Source organism: Phyllostomus discolor, chromosome 4, assembly GCF_004126475.2.
Source record: "Phyllostomus discolor isolate MPI-MPIP mPhyDis1 chromosome 4, mPhyDis1.pri.v3, whole genome shotgun sequence".
In the NCBI taxonomy this organism is placed as follows: Eukaryota; Metazoa; Chordata; class Mammalia; order Chiroptera; family Phyllostomidae; genus Phyllostomus; species Phyllostomus discolor.
In genome coordinates this window covers 46,590,308-46,612,529 of record NC_040906.2, presented here as the reverse complement: position 1 = coordinate 46,612,529, position 22,222 = coordinate 46,590,308, and the positions used below count along the sequence as shown (strand labels likewise).

General features: G+C 33.6%; 1 protein-coding gene across 2 annotated transcripts in view; it reads left to right on the top strand.

The window, feature by feature from the left end:
* AGPS (alkylglycerone phosphate synthase) overlaps positions 1-22,222 on the top strand; it is a 148,994-nt gene that overhangs the window by 71,142 nt on the left and 55,630 nt on the right. For both annotated transcript variants that reach the window (XM_028508778.2, XM_028508777.2), the window contains 3 exons: positions 7,505-7,630; positions 9,346-9,454; positions 20,292-20,419. In XM_028508778.2, coding sequence (XP_028364579.2) covers positions 7,505-7,630; positions 9,346-9,454; positions 20,292-20,419 — 363 coding nt within the window. The remainder of the gene's footprint in view (positions 1-7,504; positions 7,631-9,345; positions 9,455-20,291; positions 20,420-22,222) is intronic.

The window sequence follows — 22,222 nt, the reverse complement described above, 5'->3', positions numbered from 1 at the left end:
GGTGTCAAATGGGTATGAGATTTATCAGGATGATCACTTAGTAAGTTACATAATGGCTAATCACTGGGGTGTATACCTGAAACATATAATATTGCATGTCAATTGTAAAATGATTAAAAAAAATACGCTTCATAAATTTGATACATGAATACAACCATGAAACCATCACCAGGATCAAGATAATGAACATATTCACCAACTTCAGAACTTTCCTCTTGCCTATTTATTGTCCTCTGCAACTTACCCTTGCCTTGCCCTTGACAATCACTGATCTGCTTTCTGGTACTGTAGATTTGTTTAAATGTCCATCAATTTCATTAAAATTGAGTCATGCGCTCTTTTGTGGGGAGTGAGAGTATGGTTTCTTTCACTAGGCATAATTATGTCAAGATTCACACGTTGCATTTATTGCTCAGTAGGATTTCATTGTATAGATAGATATATCACTGTTTGTTTAACCATTCACTTTTTGGACACTTGGGTTATTTCCAGTTTTCAGCTCTTACAAGTAAAGCTAATGTGAATATTCATGTGCAAGTTCTTATAGGGACATATACTTCATTTTTCTTGTGCAAATATTTAAAAATGAAATGAGTAAATCAAATGGTAAGTATATGTTTACCTTTTTGAAAAACTACGATTTTCCCAGACTGCATCATTTTGTATTCCCACCAGCACTATATAAGAGTTCTAGTTTGTTTACATCCTCACCAATACTTGTTATTGTTAGACTTTTAAATTTGAGTCATTCTAGTAGATGTGTTATGGTATCACATTGTGATTTTAATTTGCATTTCTGGAATGCAACTCTTTTGAACATTTTTTCAAGTGTATTTGCCATCTATATCTTCTTTAGTGAGGTATCTGTTCATGTGTTTTCTGGAATTGTAAATTGGGTTTTTGCTTTCTTATTGTTGAATTTTAGGAATTTTAAAAAATGTATTCTGGATATACCGTATTTTTCATACCATAAGACACACCTAGGTTTTAAAGGAGGAAAATAGGAAAAAAATTGTGAAGCAAAAATGTGCTAAAATATTTAATAACATAAATAATATAATATTTCACCAATATAAATGTAAACAGAGCTCAACAGCAGCATTAACAACCATTATTTCTCCCAAATTTGGGGTGGGGGGAGTCCATCTTATAGTCCAAAATATATGGCTAAGTCCTTTTTCAGATGTATGGTTTGCAAGTATTTTCTCCCAGTCTCTGGCTTATCTTTTCATTCTCTTTATAGAGTATTTTGAATGGTCCATGTTTTTAATTTTGATGAAATACAACGTATTAATTAATTAATTAATTAATTTTGATTAATACAACGTAACAATTTTATATATTGTTGTCATATCTAGAAACCCTTGTTTAACATGAAGTTATAGAAAAAGATTTTCTACTAGTTGAGTTTGATAGTTTTTTCTTTACATGTAAGTGTCTGAGCATTTTTTATTCAATATATCTGACATTGTGTAAATTTAAGGTGTATAATATGTTAAATTGATACACATCAATTTATGTATGGTAATATGATTGATATTATAATGATATTTGGCACCTATATCACATTTCATAATTGTCTTGTTTTAGTGGTGGAGATAAGTTTTTGTCCCTTAGTGAGTTTGATCATTGTAAAGCAATATTATTGTCTGTATTCATTATATTGTGTGTTTGATACTGAGGATTTATTTACTACTTGTCTCAGGGTTATACCCTTAAACAACATCATTCTTATCCCCTACCTCCCACTCCCTGGTAACCACCATTTTACTCTGTTTTTTACGAGTTTGGCTTTTTTAGATTCCACACATTGGTATTTTACAGTATTCGTCTTTATCTCACTTAGCATAATGTGCTCAAGGTTCATTCATGTTGTTGCCTGTGGCAGAATATCCTTCTTTCTCATGAACATACAATATTTCAGTGCATGTGTGTAACCACATTTTAAACATTTATTTATCTGTTTTTGGGCATTTAGACTGTTTCCATATGATGAGTTTTGAAGATTTTGAGTTAATGTTTGTGTTTGGTGCAAAGAATGGATTCAAGTTTTATTTTGTAGTTTTTTTTTTAACACGTGGATATCTAGTTATTCTGGCACCATTTGATAAGTAATCTGTCCCTTCTTTACTGAACTGACTTCACACCATCATAAAAATATAAAATCTGTTGTACATTTATGTGTGCTTCTAGTTTTGGACTCTGTTTTGTCCCATTGATCTATTGCCTGTCTTTATGCCAGTGTCATATTGTCTGGGTTATTGTAGATTTATCATAAATCTTTTTCAGACTTGTATTGGCAGTTCTTGGTTCTTTGAACCTTCATGTGAAGTTTTTAATCAACTTGTTAATTTCTGTGAAAATAGCCTGTTGGGATTTTGATTGGATTTGCATCAATTCTTTATCAGTTTGGGGAGAACTCACATCTTTTTTTTTTTTTTTTTAAAGATTATTTTTAGAGAGAGGGGAAGGGAAGGAGAAAGAGAGGGAGAGAAACATCAATGTGTGGTTGCCTCTGGTGTGCCCCCCGCACTGGGGACCTGGCCTGCAACCCAGGCATGTGCCCTGACTGGGAATTCAACTGGCAGCTCTGTGGTTTACAGGCCAGTGCTCAATCCACTGAGCCACACCAGCCAGGGCTAGAACCCACATCTTAACAATATTGATTCTTCTGACTCATGAACATGGAATATCTCTAGGGGGGTTTTTTTTTTTTGGTATATAATTTCTCTCTGCAGTGTCTTTTGGTTTTCAGTATACAGATCTTCATATTTTTAAAATGAGATTTGTCTCTAAATATTGTATATATAGTAAATTATGTTTTTAAAGGTTTTCCATTTCTGAGTGTTCTATTAGTATATAGAAATACAGTTGATTTTTGTATAGCGATCTTATTTATATCTTGCTAAATTCATTAATTAGTTTAAAAAGTTTTCTTGTAGTTCTCATTGGATTATCTACATATATGGCCGTGTCCTTTGAGAATAAAGGCAGTTTTACTCCTCCCTTTCTAATCTGTATGCCTTATTTCTTTTTCTCTTCTCATTGTGCTGGCTGGAACCTTTAATACAAGTTCAAAAAGAAGTGAGAATGGACTTACTTGTCTTGTTCCTGATTTAGGAGAGATGCATTCAGTTCTTTATAATTAATTATGATGTTAACTGTAAGTTTTTTTGTGTGGTTGCCCTTTATTAAGCTGGAAAAAGTTCATTCTCTCTTAGTTTGCAGGGAGTTTTTATTAGGAATGAATGTTCAATTTGGTCAAATGATTTTTGTCTTTTAAGATGGAATATGAGGGAACTTACTATTTTTTCTTCTCTAATGTAGTTTTCAGTACTATACATTTTTCCAACTATTCATTGGTATTCTACATGGTTTGATATGTGTATTTATTTTCATTCATTTCAAAATATTTTGTACTTCCCTTTTGATTTTTTTCTTTGACCCCATGGGGTGCTTATAAGTTATTATTTAGTTTCCAAAAATTGGGGTATTTTTCCAGACATCCTTCTATTATTGATTTCTATGTTAGTTCCATTGTGTTCAGAAAACATACTTTATATGTGTTTAAATGCTTTCAAATTATTTGAACATGTTTTATGGCCCACATTATGGTGTATCTTATAAATGTCTCACGTACACTTGAAAGAGTGTCTTCTGCTGGTTTTGGTTGGGGTAGTCTGTCAATGTCTTTTAGGTCAGTTCATTTATGATGTTATTCAGACTTTTAATATCTTTTTTTTAAATTTTCTGTCTACTTTTTAAATCAATTTTGAGAGAAGGGAATTAGAATATTCAACTATCATTGTAGGTCTATTTTTTCTTGTAGTTTTAATCAGTTTTTATTTCATATACTCTAAAGCTCTGTTATTAGGGAAATAGATGCTTACGATTATTGTATCTTCTTGATTGAGAACCATTTTGTCAACATGAAATGACCTTTCTTTCTTCCTGATACTATTTCTTGGCCTGAAATCTACTTCAGCCAATATTAAAACAGCCATTCCAGTTTTCTTTTGACTGTTGTTAGCAAGGTATATCTTTTTCCTAGTTTATTCTGTTACTTATAGCTAATTTTTGTCTTTATATTTAAAGTGCTTTTTTTTTCTGTGGACAGCATAAATTGGGTCTTTACTTTTTTTTAAAATTTTATTTATTTATTTTTAGAGAGGGAAGAGAGGGAGATAGAGAGAGAGAGAGAGAGGGAGAGAGAGAGAGGGAGAGAGAGAGAGAAACATCAATGTGCGGTTGCTGGGGGTTATGGCCTGCAACCTAGGAATGTACCCTGGCTGGGAATCGAACCTGGGACACTTTGGTTCCCAGCCCACGCTCAATTCACTGAGCTACGCCAGCCAGGGCTGGGTCTTTACTTTTTATCTAACCTGATAAACTATACCTTTTAATTGGGGTATTTAGACCATTTACCTTCAATATGTGGTTCAGTTTCAGTCTGGCATCTTGCTTTTTGTCTTCAGTATTTCCCATTTGTTGTTAGTTGTTTTATCCCTGCATTTGTTGCCTCTTTTTTTGGATTCAATATTCTTTATGATACCATTTTATTTCCTTTGTTTCTTTATTAGCTATAACTTTTCGTGTTGTTATTTTAAGGGTTGTTTTAGTGTCTATACATGTTTAACTTGAAAATGTACCTTTAAGTGATAAAATAACATTTCAGAGCTTAGTATGAGAACCTTACAGTACTTCCCTATTCCCCGGTCTTCTTTGTGTAATTATTGTCCCTTTATTTGTAAAGCCTGTAATACATTGTTTTGTTTTTGTTGAAAAGGCAATTATCTTTAAAGATATTTAAATACTAAGAAAAAAATTATATATTTACCTATCTAGTTACCCTTTCTAGTACCTTTAATTTCATCCAGTGTTATTTACCTACTGCTTGGAGGACTTCCTTTAACATATCTTTATTGTCAATGAATTCTTTCTCTTTTGTCTGAAAATGTCTTTATTTCTTTAAAAAAACATTTTATTTTTTAGGAGCAGTTCTAAGTTTACAACAAAAGGGATAGGGAGGTTCCGAGAGAGTTCTTACATGCCCCCTGCCCCCACATATGCACAGCCTCCCTCACCAGAATGATATTTTACCAAGATTGAACCTACATTGACATATTATAATTACTCAAAATCCATGGTTTATCTTAGAGTTCCTCTTTGGTTTTGTACATTCTATGGGTTTGGACAAATGTATAATAACTATTATTTCTCATTATAATATCATACAGAACATTTTCAGTACCCTAAAAATCCTGTGTTCTGCCTGTTCATCTCCCTGGCAGCCACTGATTTTTTTATTGTCTAAATAATTTCGCCTTTTCTAGAATGTCATATAGTTGGATCACAAAATAATGTAGCCTTTTCAGATTAGCTTCTTTCATTTAGTAATATTGCATTTAAGGGGCCTCCATATCTTTTCATGGTTTGATAGCTCATTACTTTTTAGCATTGAATAATATTCCATTGTCTAGATATACCACAGTTTATTTATTTATTCACCTTCTAAAGGACATTTGGTTGCTTCTAAGCTTTGGCAATATATGATTAGGCTGCTGTAAATATCTGTGTGCAGATTTTCGTAAGACATAAGTTTTCAGCTCCTTTGAGTAAGTACCAAGGTGTTCAGTTACCAGGTTATATATTGAGATGTAGCAGCCACTGTCTTTCAAAGTGGCTGTACCATTTTACATCTTGACTAGCATTGTATGAGAGTTTTTATTGCTCCACATTCTCACTAGCATTTGGTGTTGTCAGTGTTCTGGAGTTTGGCTGTTTATATAGGTTTGTAATGGTATCTCATTGATATTTTATCTTATCTTTCCTTGATGACATATGATGTGAAGCATCTTATGATTACTTGCTATCGTTGGTGAGGTTTCTATTAATGTCTTTGGCCCATTTTTTAATTGGATTGTTTGTTTTCTTATCGTTGGGTTTTAAGAGTTCTTTGTATATTTTGGGTAACAGTCCTTTATCAGATGTATCTTTTGCAAGTATATTCTCCCAGTCTGTTCTCTGATTTTTTTGGATTATTTTTTTCTCTGGTTCTGGGTAGTTTCCTTTCTTGTTTATGCTTTCTTGTATGTGCTTTTCAGTACTCTGTATGCACTCACAGAAATAGCTTAGGTGTGTATTTGCTTCTGTATACGTAATGTGGAGATTTTGTCATGAGAATATGTGAAAACTCCCTGTTCAGTACTTAGCACATCTAAGTCCTTCATGAATGTCTTTTCTTTTCCTTCTCCTAATTTTAGAAAATTTGAGTAACAGTAGCCTTTTGAGAGTAAATAATATGAATATAGATTGTTTGGAAATTAGGGAAGAATATTAGCAGTCTGATAATCTTTATTTTTATCTGTTCAGTCATGTATTTAAGCTACCTACTTGTGGGTGGTTATTAATCTCTCAAAATTAAATAAATTTATTAAGGATTTGGTGAAAAAAATCATATTATGTAACAACTGATATATTTTTAGACCTTGTTTTCCTAGCAACAAAACTAGAAGAGGTAAATAATTTGTATTGCTTGTGTTACAGAAGCTAACAAATTATATTTAACCTAATTGGCCCTCAAATTTTGGATTACAACTTTCATACTATACTTAAATATGTGTATAAAACATAGCTGACATATTCTACATCTACGCATGGCTTACTTGAAAAATAGAAGCAGTTGCTTAACTGGACGACTATCAAATGGTCAACACAGATTGATGGGCTTGAGTGCAGCAGACAGTGGGTGTGCAGATGGTGGTGTCTGTACTGTTTGATGCGAGATGGCTGGATCTTTGAAATGATTTCGGTGGAATGGCTTCGGTGTTGTTGCAGTAAAGGGCACCCATTCAACCTCAGGTGCTGTGCAGATGGCAAAGCCAAACTAATTTAGAAAAATGAGAAACAAGTGACTATTTAATGTACAGGAATGCATGATCTGCATCACAAATAAATGACAGTATTACATGCAGGAAACCTAGCCAGATGGCTGTACATTAAAACACATGACTCCTTGAGAGAATTAAGTACAGGCAATTTGCTTGGATTTTCTGCAGGCCTGCTGCATATTATATTAGGGTAGGGAGAACAGAGATTAAGTGCTTTATTTATTGGAAGTGTTTAGGTGAAGTTGGCAGTTGTTTAAGAATAATCTGATCTCTATAAGTATTTAAATGGTCTCTTTGTGAAAAAAAAATTAGGGAGGGTAGTTGGCTTTAAAATAAAAGGATATAAGGAGTAAGATTGGATGGTCAATTGTGGAAAAAAAACAGCTGTCTTTTGGATCACATTTTTTAGTTTTGTGAAGTTTTCCTTGAGGCAAAAGCTTAAAAATTTTTTTGGACAATTATGATAAAGAAGTATTTCTTTTTTCTATATAGGTTTTAATGAGTCCAAATTCCAGGGACATATGGGAATTTTAAAGTGGAAAGAGTTAATGTGTTGAGTGCTGTGTGAAATGGGACCATTTTCACTAGTAAAACATTACATTTTTGTTTTTCAGCTTAAAGAAAGTGGTTATTGTACAGGTCATGAACCAGATTCCATGGAATTCAGCACTGTGGGAGGATGGGTGTCTACTCGGGCATCAGGCATGAAGAAGAATATCTATGGCAATATTGAAGACCTGGTAAATTTTTTCTGATTTATTATATAGTAATTGATTACTATATAGAGAGTATTATAAAATGATGACAGCCTTTAAAAATCGAATTGGATGGTGGAGTCCTCTCAGTATACTTCTCTTGATTATGGTAACACTGACTGTATGATAGAAAAGTTAAAAAACACAATGGTCATTACTTAAGGGTACTCCTTCTCAGGTGACTGATATTTAAGTTTTGTAAATGCTTCATAGTATCTGACTTATATATAAATATTACTTTATAATCCTCATGGAGCTTTGGTCTTCAACTCTACTAAGATTTTAATCAATTTACTTAGATGATCTGGTCATTTCTACTCTTTTGCCTTATAGGTTTTTATGTTTATTTTTTCTGGAAAAAACCTTTTTGTGTAGAAAGAGCCTGAATGAAAATGTTCTAGTAAGAGGCAGTATAACCCCTAAAGTTTTGTGTGCACACCACTTTGTTTTAGCTGATCCAGGAGTTATTTTGATAATAGTGTAACTGTAGGCATTCTCATTTGGAATTAGGTATCATTTGTTCCATTTGTAGCTATTAATGAACATTTAAGGTACTTCAGATTTCAAAATTATAGAAAACAAGGGGGAAATATCCATTTTAGTAATATTTCTTAGCATACATCTTTGTTTTCTTTGGGTAAGTCCTAGAACTTGAATTGTTGTATCAAGATGCTTATATATTTTCAAGTCTTTGGATCCTTATAGCCAAATTTCTCTATAGGAAATCTGTGCCAATTGACATTCCCACTAGCATTATGAGAATGTTTATTTCATTGGATTCTTTATTTATATTTTGTCTTAATTTTTTATTTCTCTAATTGCTAGTAAATGTAAACTTTTAAAATGATCTCTTTGGTAATACTTATTTCTTATATTTGTGAGTTGCTTGTTGATATTTTCTTCTCACTTTCTTCAACAACACAGGCTATTTTTATTTATTTGTCTAAAAACTATTCTAAAAATGTGTTGGGTTTTTACTTAACCATTTCTGATTCAGATCTCAGGAACTATTTTTTCGAGACTACACCCACCCTCCCCCGCCCTGCCCCGCCCCACCCCAGTATACTTGCCTTCTCACCTAGGTGAAACACACCTCACAGGGAGATCACACACATGTCTTCCCTCCCTCGTTTTAGCTTAGTCACTCAATCTTAATTCTTCATCACAAGTTTGACCTGATCATAATTAATACTTCATTCTTTTCACTCTTTCCTTGTAAGTAGGCAGATTAGATAATTTGAAGGAGGGGATAAGGAGACAATTTTATTTTTTTAATATTCTAAGCATTTAGAGCAGTTTTGACATGAATAATAATGTTTCATAAATATTGTTAAATAAGTGAAAGAATGAACCTTAAAAAATGTGGCCATTGCTTGTATTTTCTTTCCTTTAGTTCTTTGCCATATGCATAACCCAAGACTAAATTTGGTTTAAAGAAATGTACTTAAGGTCTTCTTAGGATGATAAATATACCTAAACCAATAAGAATCTTAGATCCATCCCTTTTTTAAAGTTTATAAAATTTATTTTTAGTCTGAAAATTACTAAAAGACATTAGAATTCTGAAGGACATCAACATTTATCACCTAACCTAATATTTAAAAAATAGCGTTTTGTATAAATATATGGATGTGTGTACATATACACACAGCATTCACTGACATATGTCTAGAATTTACATCGTGCATTGTATTAAACAGGTGGTTCATATAAAAATGGTAACACCTAGAGGTATAATAGAAAAAAGCTGTCAAGGACCTCGTATGTCAACAGGCCCTGATATCCATCACTTCATCATGGGATCTGAAGGTAAATATTACTGCAGATTTATTATGAAAAAATACAGGTTAGTGACTCAGTTTTGTGAAAATCTGTGATGTTGTGATATCAAATCTTTGAAAGAAAGACATATATATATTTAAAGAATAGTGATTTTTAAGAAGTTTTATTACCTTAGTAGTACTTCATAAAGTTTTTATTATGAGAACATCTTATTAACCTTCTTACATTTTTCTTTGTTATAGTTTTAGAGACAGCTTGGTCTTTTGGGTTTTATTTGATTTTTCTCTTAGAGTTTTTAATAATATTAAGAAGAGTAGTTGTTAGGGTTTAAAATGGTTTGTTTTAACATTTTATGTTATAATATTCTTTTATGTTGCCTGAATAATTAGGGGAAAGGACTGATAAAGTGTTGTTTTATTGTCCTGCCTTTCTATATCTCTGTTATTGCTTGTTGCTTTGTTCAAGAAGTAGAATTTAGAATTCTGGTGATTCATATACTTTTAAAACTTAATGTTCGTCTTTTCTTTTGTCGCTACTTAAGCAATATCCTTTGCTTGGCTCCTTGATGCTGTGTAGATTAGAATGTAGTTTTTTATTTTACTCCAAACATTCAATTCCTATACCATTCAGAAAGAAAACTAATCGTCGTTTTATTTTGCAAACTCACTGTTACATGGGCACTGTGAATTGAAAGTGAACATGGGCTTATTTTTTAATTCTTAGAATGGTAGAGAGATTCTTAAATTAAGAGAAGTAAGGTAAAATAAGGTTTCTAAATTAGCAGAGGAACTCTTCAGAAGATGGTACAAGCTTAAAAAAAGATAGGTTTTGGAAACATTTAGGTATATGCATGTATTAAAAGCAATTTATAATAAGCCAGGGTAAATTCTAACCTTTGACACTGACATCAAGGAGGGGAAAACAAGGTCTTTTAGAGCATGCTGAAGGTCAAATATTGAGTTATGATCAGTGGAATAGTTTAGATTTTTTTTATAACAACAAATGACAAATCTTTGTCAATATAGCTACCCATTTTACTCTTATTTTTTATTTTTATGTATTTTTAGTATATATTTAAATTAAATTTATTGGGATGACATTGGTTAATAAAGTTTTGTAGGTTTCAAGTGTGCAGTTCTATGACACATTACCTGTATATTGCATTGTGTGCTCATCACCCAAAGTTAAATCTTCCATCACCATAGATTTGACCTTCTTTACCTTTTGTTACTCCCCCACCCCACTTCCTTCTGATAACCACCATACTGTTGCCTGTGTCTGAGTTTTTGTTTGTTCTTAATGCTTTTCTGATTGGTATACCCTTCTAAGGAAAAAACAGAACATTTTTAATAAGAAAAATAAAATGTTAAATTACTTTAATACAGTTCTCTAATATCACTTTGGATGTTTTTGTGCTATTGCATCATCTAAAAGTTAACTAAAAGAATATAACTTGCCACCAGATGTCAAATTGAATGATAATTAGGTATTAAAACATAATTATTAATTATACTATTCATACACACATAGTTGGAATGAGCTCTGTAAATATAAATTATCTTTTCAAGTAACAACTTCAGACATTTTGAAAATCCCATTGATTAGCATTTTTAAAGTCTGGTGTGAGGTTCTCTACTGGCACACTGAGGACAGCAGTAATGATAGACCTTTATAATACAGTATAATAAATTCTATGACAGAGGAAAACACTGGAAAAATATAGACAAAAGTTCACATTAATGGGTATTAAGAAAACTTCCCAAGAGAGGCCATACCTAAAATGGTCCTTGAGGTTTGATAAGGAGAAAATAACTCCTGATGGGCTTGAGGGAATAAGGTGGGAGGGAATTACCCTGCAGAGAGAACTGCATGTGGGCAGGCTTAGAAATGAGAAAGAACCATGCCAGTGTTATGAAGCTGAGTTTTTCAGTATAACGGAAACATAAGATTTAATTGTAGGGTGGACTGGGCAGCAGCTCTGAGGGCAGAATAGTGGGGGTTATAGGGTGGTTATGTTACAGAACAGACCCAAGGTGGGTGTGTACGATATACTATTACCAAAAGGACTTCCCTTTTTTCTCCAGGAGTCCTCCCCACACTAGGTTCGCTATGCCTGCCGCCAAAGGAAAGACATCTCTCAATGCCAGAGATTTGTGAAAAGGAATTATTTCTTTAAAAGCTATACAGACTTAGAGTAGTGACAATGTCTTCATTAAAATACTAAAGTCCTTTAGAATACCCACAGCCTGCACACAGTACTTCCTTCTCCCTCTGCCCTAGTCTGGGGTATCTTATCTCAGGAAAAGAAGTAGAAGTCCGTGATTCAGGCTCCCAGCACCATCAGCTGTCGCCACCACGATCTCCAGTTAATCCAGTACCATGTGGCACCTTCTCATGGCCCACCAGCAAGAGCCCTTTCACCCCTTTTCTTCCAGGCAAAGTCTCTCCTGCTTCCTAAGCCATGTGGCAAAAGGTAGCACCCCAAAGCCACGTGGTTCTCCCCCGCATGGCCGCTGCACCTGGGTTTAAATCCTCACACCAGTCTTGCTCTGCAGCCTCATATCTGACTCCTACAGTCAGTTACACCTGCCAGCATTCCTGTATTCTTCCAGCTTTACTGGGCTATTGTAAGTCTGGGCAGGTGTGTCCCCATGGTATGGAGCCAGTCTTCTCCAAGCTCTCACACAGGTGCTGTAATCAGGGGGAGCTGCCTCCTACTTACCTCTTGGGTGGAAGTCACTTCCATCCCCCTGGCTCAAAGCATGGCCACAGCTATTTAACATATCCATGAAACCAGTTAAAGGTTATAGGTATGCTAAATGACCATACCAGAGGTTAGCTGCAAAGCTGTTGCTATAGGACACAGCTTGGAATGGGCTTGCTCCATGTGTCCCATTCCCCCAGCTCAGACATGGGGGGGTGGGGGGTGAGGACATCCTGTATATATTTTTCTAATATTTCCTGGATACCTTGAGTTCTGGACCCCATCACAAATCCCTATTTGGGACCCCCCTCTTGGCTGCACCGTTATAGTTAGGGAAATAATATGGCCTTTATGCCTTTTAAAGTAGTCTGAACTTCATTTAAAAGACTAGACTACTTCCCTGTTGTCAATTTTTGAATAAATTTAAGGAAGACAAACTCATCATAGTAAGTATGCAAAGAAATATGATTTATAAAAACATTCTATTCTAGGGTAAGTTACTGTATTAAAATGAGATTTTATTATAAATATACATGCAGAGTGCCATATGATCTAAGGGCACAAACTGTGAAATCTGTCATATCTGGATTTTAATCCTGGTTTCACTACTTATATTTCTGTGACTCTTTCAGTTAGCTAATTTTCTACACCCAATGTCCTCAGCTATAATATGGGGATAATAAAGTAATCATTTTCATAAGCTTTTTGTGAGGATTGAATGAGATTATGCTAAGCAGTTTATAAGCATGCCGTAAGTAGTCAGTAAATGTTAAATTTATCACCGTTGTTGTGGTTGTTTATTATTTTGGCATTATTGATCTTTACACATGTATCTGTGGTCCCTAATCCCCATTTCTTTGTATATGTGGATGTAGAATCATCTTAATATAGGCCAAGAGACAGTATGATTGAGGAACTAATTTTATGTGAAATCATATTCTTTTATAAAATGTATTTTCATTTGCTATTTGAACTATGTAAATAATAACCTGCCTTAAATGTGAATCATAAACTTTTCCTTGAGCTTTAAAAATATATTCTGTTGCTGCAGTTGAATCATTTGAGGACATTCTTGAAAGTATTATCATTTAAAAGCCTATTTTCCCTATCCTACTGAGTTCCACATGTGACTAACCATGTTAAGTTTAGTGTTTTTGTCTTGTTTTGTGTTAATGAAGTTTTCGTATTGTTAACAAGCAGCTTCTCATTATAAATGTTGTAGCATGATTAATATATTAAAATTATAATAAATAGTCAAAGCATTTGAAATGCACTGAATTCTTTTCCTATGTATGGAGTTTACTAGTAACTTACAATGATTTGCACTTCTATCTGAAAAATGTTTAATAGTACATTTAAAAAAAAAAAAAAACCCATGACCCCACCGTTTAGCCTTTTCTGTAGAATGAGGTAGATGAGATGCTTACTATTGGTTCTTTTTTGTAGTTTTATTGGTCATCTTTTGGTTAAATAATGCTCATTCTTTAGTGGGGATTCGTCAGGAGAGGCACAGTTGTACATCCTGTGAGTTCTGGGATGTTCTAAACTGTTTTCCTGTGGCCTCAATTCTTGCAGGACAGCTTGAGTGGATGTAAATATCCTTAAGGTCACACTTTTCTCTCTTGTTTTTGAAAATGCTGCTCCACTGTTGGTTTGGTTTTGTGTGGTGTTTTAAAGAAATCTGATGTCAGCTTTCTTGCCTTTGTAGCTTGTTTCCTCTGTTTGCCTGGAGACCCTGAAATTTTTTTTATTTCTTTATTGTTAAAATTTAATGCTTTTACAAGTCAGAGTTTATTGTCATATATCATTTTGCTCTGGTTCCCAGTGGACTCTTTCTATGTGTATATTCAGATTTTGTTTGTGGAAAATTTGTTTGTATTGTAGTGTGTATATTAGGGATTTTTCCCCATTGTTTTGAGTTTTCTTCTTCAGGGACTCCAATTATACATATATCTGACTTCCTTTGCTTGCTGCTTATACCAACCACTGTTTTTTTTCTCTAACCTTTATTCTTGACTTGTTTTTTTTGTATTTCATTTTATCTTGGTCATTTTCCTGCCTTTCTTCAGTGTCCTTCATTAAGTTTTCATTAAATCTATTCTCTGTTCTCTTTTGGATTTCTTATAACTCAGCCTTCATTTTTTTATGTTTGTTGCTGCTGCTGCTGTTCCATTTCTGAGTTTAATCATCTCTTATTTCTTATATTTTGTCAACTTATGTTTATGTTTCTTAGTGTTTATATTTCTGATTTAAGTGTTTTTCACATCCACAAATGCTTGTTTGACAATGTTTAATTCAGTTTGAAATTTGTTACAGTTGTCATTAGGATCAAGGTTGGTTTGGGGAGGAGGAGCTTTTCACCTGCAGGAAAGCTTTTTTTTAACATTTTCTGACTTTGCAGTTTTTATTTAAATGGATTTCATTTGCCTTTCTCTGCTCCTATTTATTACTTGGAAAGGGTTCCTAGTTTAAGAGTGTTTTTTTCTTTCACTTCTACCCTCTTTTGTGCTCCTTGTTATGGGTGGTAGTGGTTTTGTTAGGAGAAGGCATAGCATCTTGTCTCTGTGAGAGCAGTAATTTTTCTTCATTTTATTCTTTCCTTTCACTACTTTGTTTCCAAGAGTATCACATTTCTCTAAATATTATGCTCCCCTAAAGATACTCCTCTTGCTTCTCCAAGGCTGCCACTTCTGGTTCCTCCCATTTTCAAACCTGTGCAGTCTTTTTTTTTTTTTTTTTTAAGATTTTATTTATTTATTTTTAGACAGAAGGGAAGGGAGGGAGAAAAAGAAGGAGAGAAACATCAATGTGTGGTTGCTTCTCATGTGTCCCCAGTAGGGGACCATACCCACAATCCAGGCACATGCCCTGACTGGGAGTTGAACCGGCGACACTTTCGTTCGCAGGCTAGCCAGCACTCAGTCCACTGAGCCACATCAGCCAAGGCTCTTATATAATCTTTTAAGCCTGTTCTTACTTTCTGCTCTTTCAAGCTTGTAGCAGCTGGAAGGTTTAGGAGGTGTGTTGAAATTATTATTATTTTTTAAAATCTCTACTTACAGTTAATTTAAATGTTGTAGGTTTATTTTTTGTTTATTTTTGTTTCGTCCCCTAGTAATACTCAAGGTGTAGTTCCTATGTGGTTTTATTTATTTTCTTTGTTGATTTTTATGTTTTTTGGGGAAGAATAAAGGGAGAGGATTCAGAATCAAATGACTGCCATTCTTCTCAGTCCTAGAGTCACCTGAAAGTATATTTTCAAATTATGAAAGATTTGATTTGCTTCAAGCAAATACTTGCATTTTATAATAATAATTGAAACATTTAATTTTCTTTAGAACAAACATTTAAAAATTATAAAATTTATTGTAATACATTTTTATTAAAACAAAGAAAAGTGAAAGGCATACTAGCCTCTATTTTGTCACATTATCATGGAGCTATTATAAAAAATTAAATTAGGTTGGTATAAAATATTGGTATAATGTGCATATAATCAAGCAATATGTAATCAAGTATTTTATATCACTGCATGGACATAATATTCTCAGAGCAAAAGAATCAATATGGTAAAACCTACACACAAGTGAGCCTTTTGATGAAGTGAATTGAGATGTATCCATTTGTGATTGGCTTAATTTGAATATGTGTTAATGGAAGATGACCTCTATCGGTCTGTATTTTGGTTTCACAGTGGGGTCTCCCTGCATAACTCATAGCTGGATAGTTAGACTTGCTCTGGTGATTTCATTAACCTTGCAATAATGCAAAGTCTTATTTTACTAATTTTCTTAACCTCACTGATAGTTTCATGCCGGGTTTTGCTACTTTAAAATGCCTGCGGTACATATGAGGCAGATGGGTATACAGAAATTTGAGATATGGTCATTTCTTACCAGTATCTTAGAATTTTGATGTAGAATTAAAAATTTAAAGCATTTTGCTAATGTAAAGATATATATGTTTGTGTGTGTATAGCATTAACTTTTTAAATAAGTAATTACATGTACAAAATTAAAATACATACAAACATGTAAAAAACTCAAAAGGTATGGAAGGACGTATAGGGGAAAATCTACCTTCTATCCTTGTCTTTCAGGCATCTCCCTTCCCATAGTAAATGTAATTGCTATGTATAGGTATATACTGTATGTTGCCTTTTCACTTTGTTGATGGTTTCTTTTGCTGTGCAGAAGCTTTTTAGTTTGATATAGTTCCACTTGTTTGTTTTGATTTTGTTGGTTGTGCCTTAGGTGATTTCCAAAAAACTATTACCAAGACTCATGTCAAGTAGCTTTTTCCCTATATTTTCCTCTAGGAGTTTCATGTTTTACATTAAAGTCTTTAATTTATTTCAAGTTAATTTTTGTGAGTGGTGTAAGATAGGGGTCACCCTTCATTTTCTTAACTTGTGAATATCCAGTGTTCCCAGCACCACTTACTAAAAGCTGTCTGTTCTTCATTGAATGTTTTTGGCTCCCTTGTCGAATATTAGTTAACTGTATATACTTGAGTTTATTGCTGGGCTCTCTGTTCTTTTCCATTAGTCTATTTGTTTGTTTTCAGACTAGTACCATACTGTTTTGATTACTATAGCTTTATGTAGTATAATTTGAAATCAGGTGTGACACGTCTGGCTCAGGACTTCTTGGGCTGTTCAGAGTCTTTGTGGTTCCCACTACCGTAAATTCTAGGAGTTTTTTTGTTCCCTGTCAAAATGCCTTTGGAATTTTGATAGGTATTGCATTGAAGCTATAGATGGCTTTTGTTAGTATTGACATTTTAACAATATTCTTCTATTTCACGAACATGGGATACCTTTCTAATTAGTGTGTTTGTGTCTTCTCCAATTTCTTTCATCAGTGTCTTACAGTTTTCAGAGTAGGGATCTTTCACGTACCTGGTTAAGTTTATTCCTAAGTATTTTATTGTTTTGATGCTATTGTAAATGGGATCAGTTTATGTCTTTTTTGTAAAATGCATTGTTAGTGTATAAAAATGCTATTGATTTTTATATTAAATTTGTCTTTTAACTACACTGAATTCATTGATTAGTTTTAAGAGCTTTTTGGTTGAGTTTTTAGGATTTTCTATACATAAAATTTTTTGTCACCTGCAAATAGAGACAGTTTTACTTCTTCCTTTCCAATTCTGATGCCTTTTTTTCTTGTCTGATTGCTCTATCTAGGACTTCCAGTATTCCTACTATTTCTGCCCAGGCAAACTAGCTGGCCTACATTTTGCTTATTGCCTAGGAAGTTTTAGGTCCTCCCCATTATCTTTTACCACATTCTCTACTCTTACAGAGTTTCATTACATAACCATGAATGATTAAACTACTGGCCATTGAAGTTTTCCATGCTATGTTGAAAATAAAGTAATTGCCTTTGGAAGAAGTCAGGAGCTGTTTTATGGTGTCTTTCCCCTTCTAGGCAAAGTTTCAGCCTGCAGCTCTGGAGGTGTGTGTGCAGAGAGAACAATGGCAGGATTTTCTTTAAGGACACCCTTGCTTTAGGAGCTGAGTGCTAGGGGGAAGGAGGAAGGAAAGAAGGTCTTCTTGGTTTGCTTCTAGTAAGATTCCAGCCCTTTACAAGCTAAGATAAGGGTGATTGGGACCCCAGTATTAGCACAGTATTAAAAGTAGAGCCTCTGTCCCACCATTTAAAGCTGAGGAGAAGTGAGCCTTTTCCCCTGCCCCCCACCTTTTGGCTGCACTCACCTGAAACTTAGCCTCAGTCAAAGGTAACTGAGGGCCAAGTGTTACTTGGAATAGGATAAAAGATCATTCTGAAATTGTCTTCATGTACATATCCAAGATAAAGGAAAACATATGTCCACACAATAACTTGTACACATGTTCATAGTAGCATGATTTATAGCACCCACAAAACAGAAATCTATGGAACTTTCATCCCTGTCCCCTGTGTAGGGAAGAGAGGTTGGACATTGAATTACTGTATTTTACTGTGTATAATGTACAGGTTTTTTGCCCAAATTTTTGAGGGAAAATAGGATGCACATTATATATGGGTATAATCATTACATACCATGGGTATACTAATGGGTGTAATAATCCCATGTATAATTCTCACAAAAATCTGGTGCGCATTATACATGGCAACATACAGTAGTCACCAATTGCCAGTGGCTTAAGTGATCATGCTTATATAACGAAACTTACCTAAAAGTTACTAAAATAGTGTTTTACAGAGTTTCCAGGTTGGTGAACACATGGAGGTGCTGGGAGGGTGTTTAATCTGGAGAGGACATGGAGACTTTGTACCCTTTCCCCCACGTTTTGCCCTGTGCATTTCTTCCATCTGACTATTCCTGAGTTATGTCCTTTTATAGTAAACTGTTAAAATAGTAAAAAAAAAAAAGTGCAAGCCCAAATGTCCCTCAACTGATGGATGGTTAAACAAAATGAGTTATTACATACAGTGGAATAATATTCAACTATTTAAAAAGAACAGAATACTTATTACATGCTATAACATGATTGAACCTTCAAAACATCATCTAAGTGAAAGAAGCCAGTCGCAAAAGACCGTATATTCTAAGATCCTATTTATCTGTAATGTCTAGAATAGAGACACAAAGCAGATAGGTGGGTGTCTAGGACTGAAGGGTGCAGGGGGAATGGAGAATGGTTGTTTGATGGGTTTCTTTTTGGGCGTGATGAAAATGTTCTAAACTTGATTATGATGATAGTTGCATATATCTATGAATATATGAAAAACATTGAATTTTATACTTTAAATGGATAAAATTTTATGGTCTGAATTATATCTCAATAAAGATGCTAAAATGAAAGAAAGTCTGGTCACTTTTGTTATCATTTAAAATGTACAAGATATATCTTTTTTATTCAAATATTATCTAGGCCAGACTTGCAAAGCATTGTGATTTTACAAGTCATAATAGGGCCATATTTGATATTTCAGTAGGAAACCTCCTATTGTGTGATAAATATATTGTGATTTAATGTAATGTAATTTACTTTTGGTAGACTTAGTAGTTTTTAATCTTGTATTATATATTGACATTTTATTTTAGGTATACTATAAATTTATTGGAAGCTTTGATTTTTGTGATACTTTTCATTTATTTCTGGTGTTGTAATTGTTTTACATTTTCAAAGATTTCCCTCTTTGTTCATTTTTTATGATTTGCAAACAGTTTATTAGTAGTGTTAATAATTTCTACCATTTGTACATCAGGGACCACTGAATTTGAAAAGCTAGACTTGTCAATATAATTGTTTTCAACTATTTTAGCATTGCTATTAGATCATGTAGTTGTATTTAACTTGTTTATTTCCACTCTGATTTGTCCCCCACTCCTCCATATAATGAAAAAGAACATTTGTTTCATTGGTGGTCCTCTTGTGCTATATATTTATGATAATTTTTGTCTCTGAAATATCTTTTTTTTTATTTCACACAAGAGCACCTCCCTTGCCTTTGTCTTTTCTTCATATTAATTCTTAGGGAAAAAGGCAAGGTGTAATAGTCCCTCTCATTTCTTCTGTCACCTTAAGTTCTCATGGAAAGTTAAGTTCTTTTTGCCCCAGTAAATTGTTCTCACAGTAATAATAGGCACAAATATCAATATATACTTTTGTATGAATGCGTATGAGATATAAAACTTGTTGTTTTTCAAATATTTCTTTTTCTTTCAGTAAGTTGTAATACTTATAAAACTACTTAAATATAACCTTCTTGAAGAAAGGTTACCTTAAAATAGTTTTAAAGAGGCTTGACTGGCGTAGCTCAGTGGATTGAGCGCAGGCTGCGAACCAAAGCATCGCGGGTTCGATTCCCAGTCAGGGCACATGCTTGGGTTGCAGGCCACGGTCCCCAGCAACCGCACATTGCTGTTTCTCTCTTTCTCCCTCCCTTCCCTCTCTAGAAATAAATAAATAAAGTCTAAAAAAATTGTTTTAAAGTATTTATATATAACAAAAAATATATTCTAAAACCTTTTCTTAGAAATTATAAAATTGCTTAGTTTTTCTAGAAAAACTTGACTAGTCATTATTTCCACAGAATAGATCAAATAGATTTAACTATAATAATAGAATAAATAGATAAAATAGATTTAAATATGATTTAGAAAATTGGTATATGATATAATGGGTTATTTCCCCTTCTTTTTCAGGAACTCTTGGTGTGATAACAGAAGCTACAATAAAAATCAGACCACTCCCTGAATATCAAAAGTTTGGCTCAGTAGCTTTCCCTAATTTTGAACAAGGAGTAGCCTGTTTAAGGGAAATTGCAAAACAGGTAATAAACAAACAAAAAACCAAACCCACACATATATTCTTAGATTTTTTAAATTCTGTTGTATAATTGATTTTGATATGTCACATAGAATCTTCATATATAATTGTGTTGTATTTGTGGTTTTCACCTAGTCCTGTATCAAAAGGTAGTATTTTAAAATCATCCCTGTAAATGCAGTTGCAATTTTTTTCAATAATTATACACCTATTTTTGGTTTGAAAAGTGCTGTGCAATTTTAAGCCAAGGTAAGATATATACTTGGGTTGATAGCTTTGAATGACTTTGCCTTTTATTTAATGTTATGCTTTCTTTTGTTATTTTTGGGTGAGATATTTTGTGATGAATTGAAGCAATATTTAATTTTTCTTAAGGCATTTATTGAAATTGAAATAAATGGCTGAATATCAGTGGCCCAGGAATTTAGAAATTATCTGTGGGCAGTCAGTTCTTAGAATGTACTGCTACCAGGCTCTACTTTGTTTTATAGTGTTGCCTATTCTGTAGCTTAAACGAAGTGATACTATACAGGATAGCATCATATAACATAATATATTTACTTATAACTGAAAGAATTTCCTTTTTTCCTTCCTTCTTTTAAAGGATATATTTTCAAGGGTCTTTAAAAGACTAGGTAATACAAAGTAATTTTTTTCCTCTATTTAGTTCTGTGCATCAGTGTGGAAATTCTCACATTTCTTTAGGCATTTAGTTCATTGTTTGAACTACAGTGGTTTGTGAAAAAATTCTTTTTTCCACACTTTCTAACAGGGGGAAGTTAAGAGAATATGTTTCAGCCTCTTCTTGCTTTCTCCAAACTCCTCGAGTTCTTTAATACTTAAACTATACGAGACTAGAATCTTGAAGGCGTGGGAGCTTTCTAATGTGATCTGTTATAGGGTATCTAACAGTTTACCAGTGCAGAGTGGAAGGAGCGTCTGATGAGGCAAAGACATTTTAACCAGCAGGCACTCTATGTTGATGGTAGACTTGATGAGGTACTGACACAAAAAGTGGTGAGGAGCCCTGTCTTCCCACTATCCCAAGAGAACCACTATTGTTTTAAAGAACATTTAAAATGAGGAAAAAACTATTTTAAAGAAATTTAATATGAGGAAAAAAAGTTATGTTTACCCACATAGTTACCATTTTCAGTGCTCTTTTATTCCATATACTCAGTTCAGTTTTGTTTTCTGAGAAACTCATTCTTCCTGACAGTTTCTCACTTTTAGGAAGTCCAGCTATATGGACTCATCACCTTATCTAACAGTTGACAAAGATGATTTTTATAATTTTCAAATGGCTTTTGTTACTTATCAGCTGGATTGCTTTTCCCATCAAGAATTAGCCATAGGGCCCATAATCCTGATTGTGTTACCTCTGGGCACAGGAGAGAGTTTAAAGAGAAGTGTAGTCCTAGAATCAACATGCTTGAACTTGTGGCGGGTCGCTTTGGTGGGGTTAAAGTATAACTGAATGTTAAAGGCTGAAATCCTTATGAGAGTGTTCCTAGTTTACTAGCACTTTGGGGATGTATAGTAAGTATTATGCTATGTTCACTAAAATAATGAGATGGTAACAGAATTTAAAAGTAGGCTGATTGAATAAAGGAGTGGAGATAAGTTTTAGGACTAAATATCTGAACACTGAGCAAGCCTTCTGTCACTTAAAGGCCAGGGAAAGTAAATTCAAATTTAAGACACCCCTGGTATTGAGAAGTGAAAGAACTACTTGTAGAGCATTGTGGTTTTGCCTAAGAGTTAATACCTAGAAAAATGGGAAGCTAAATAAAACCAAACATTTTCT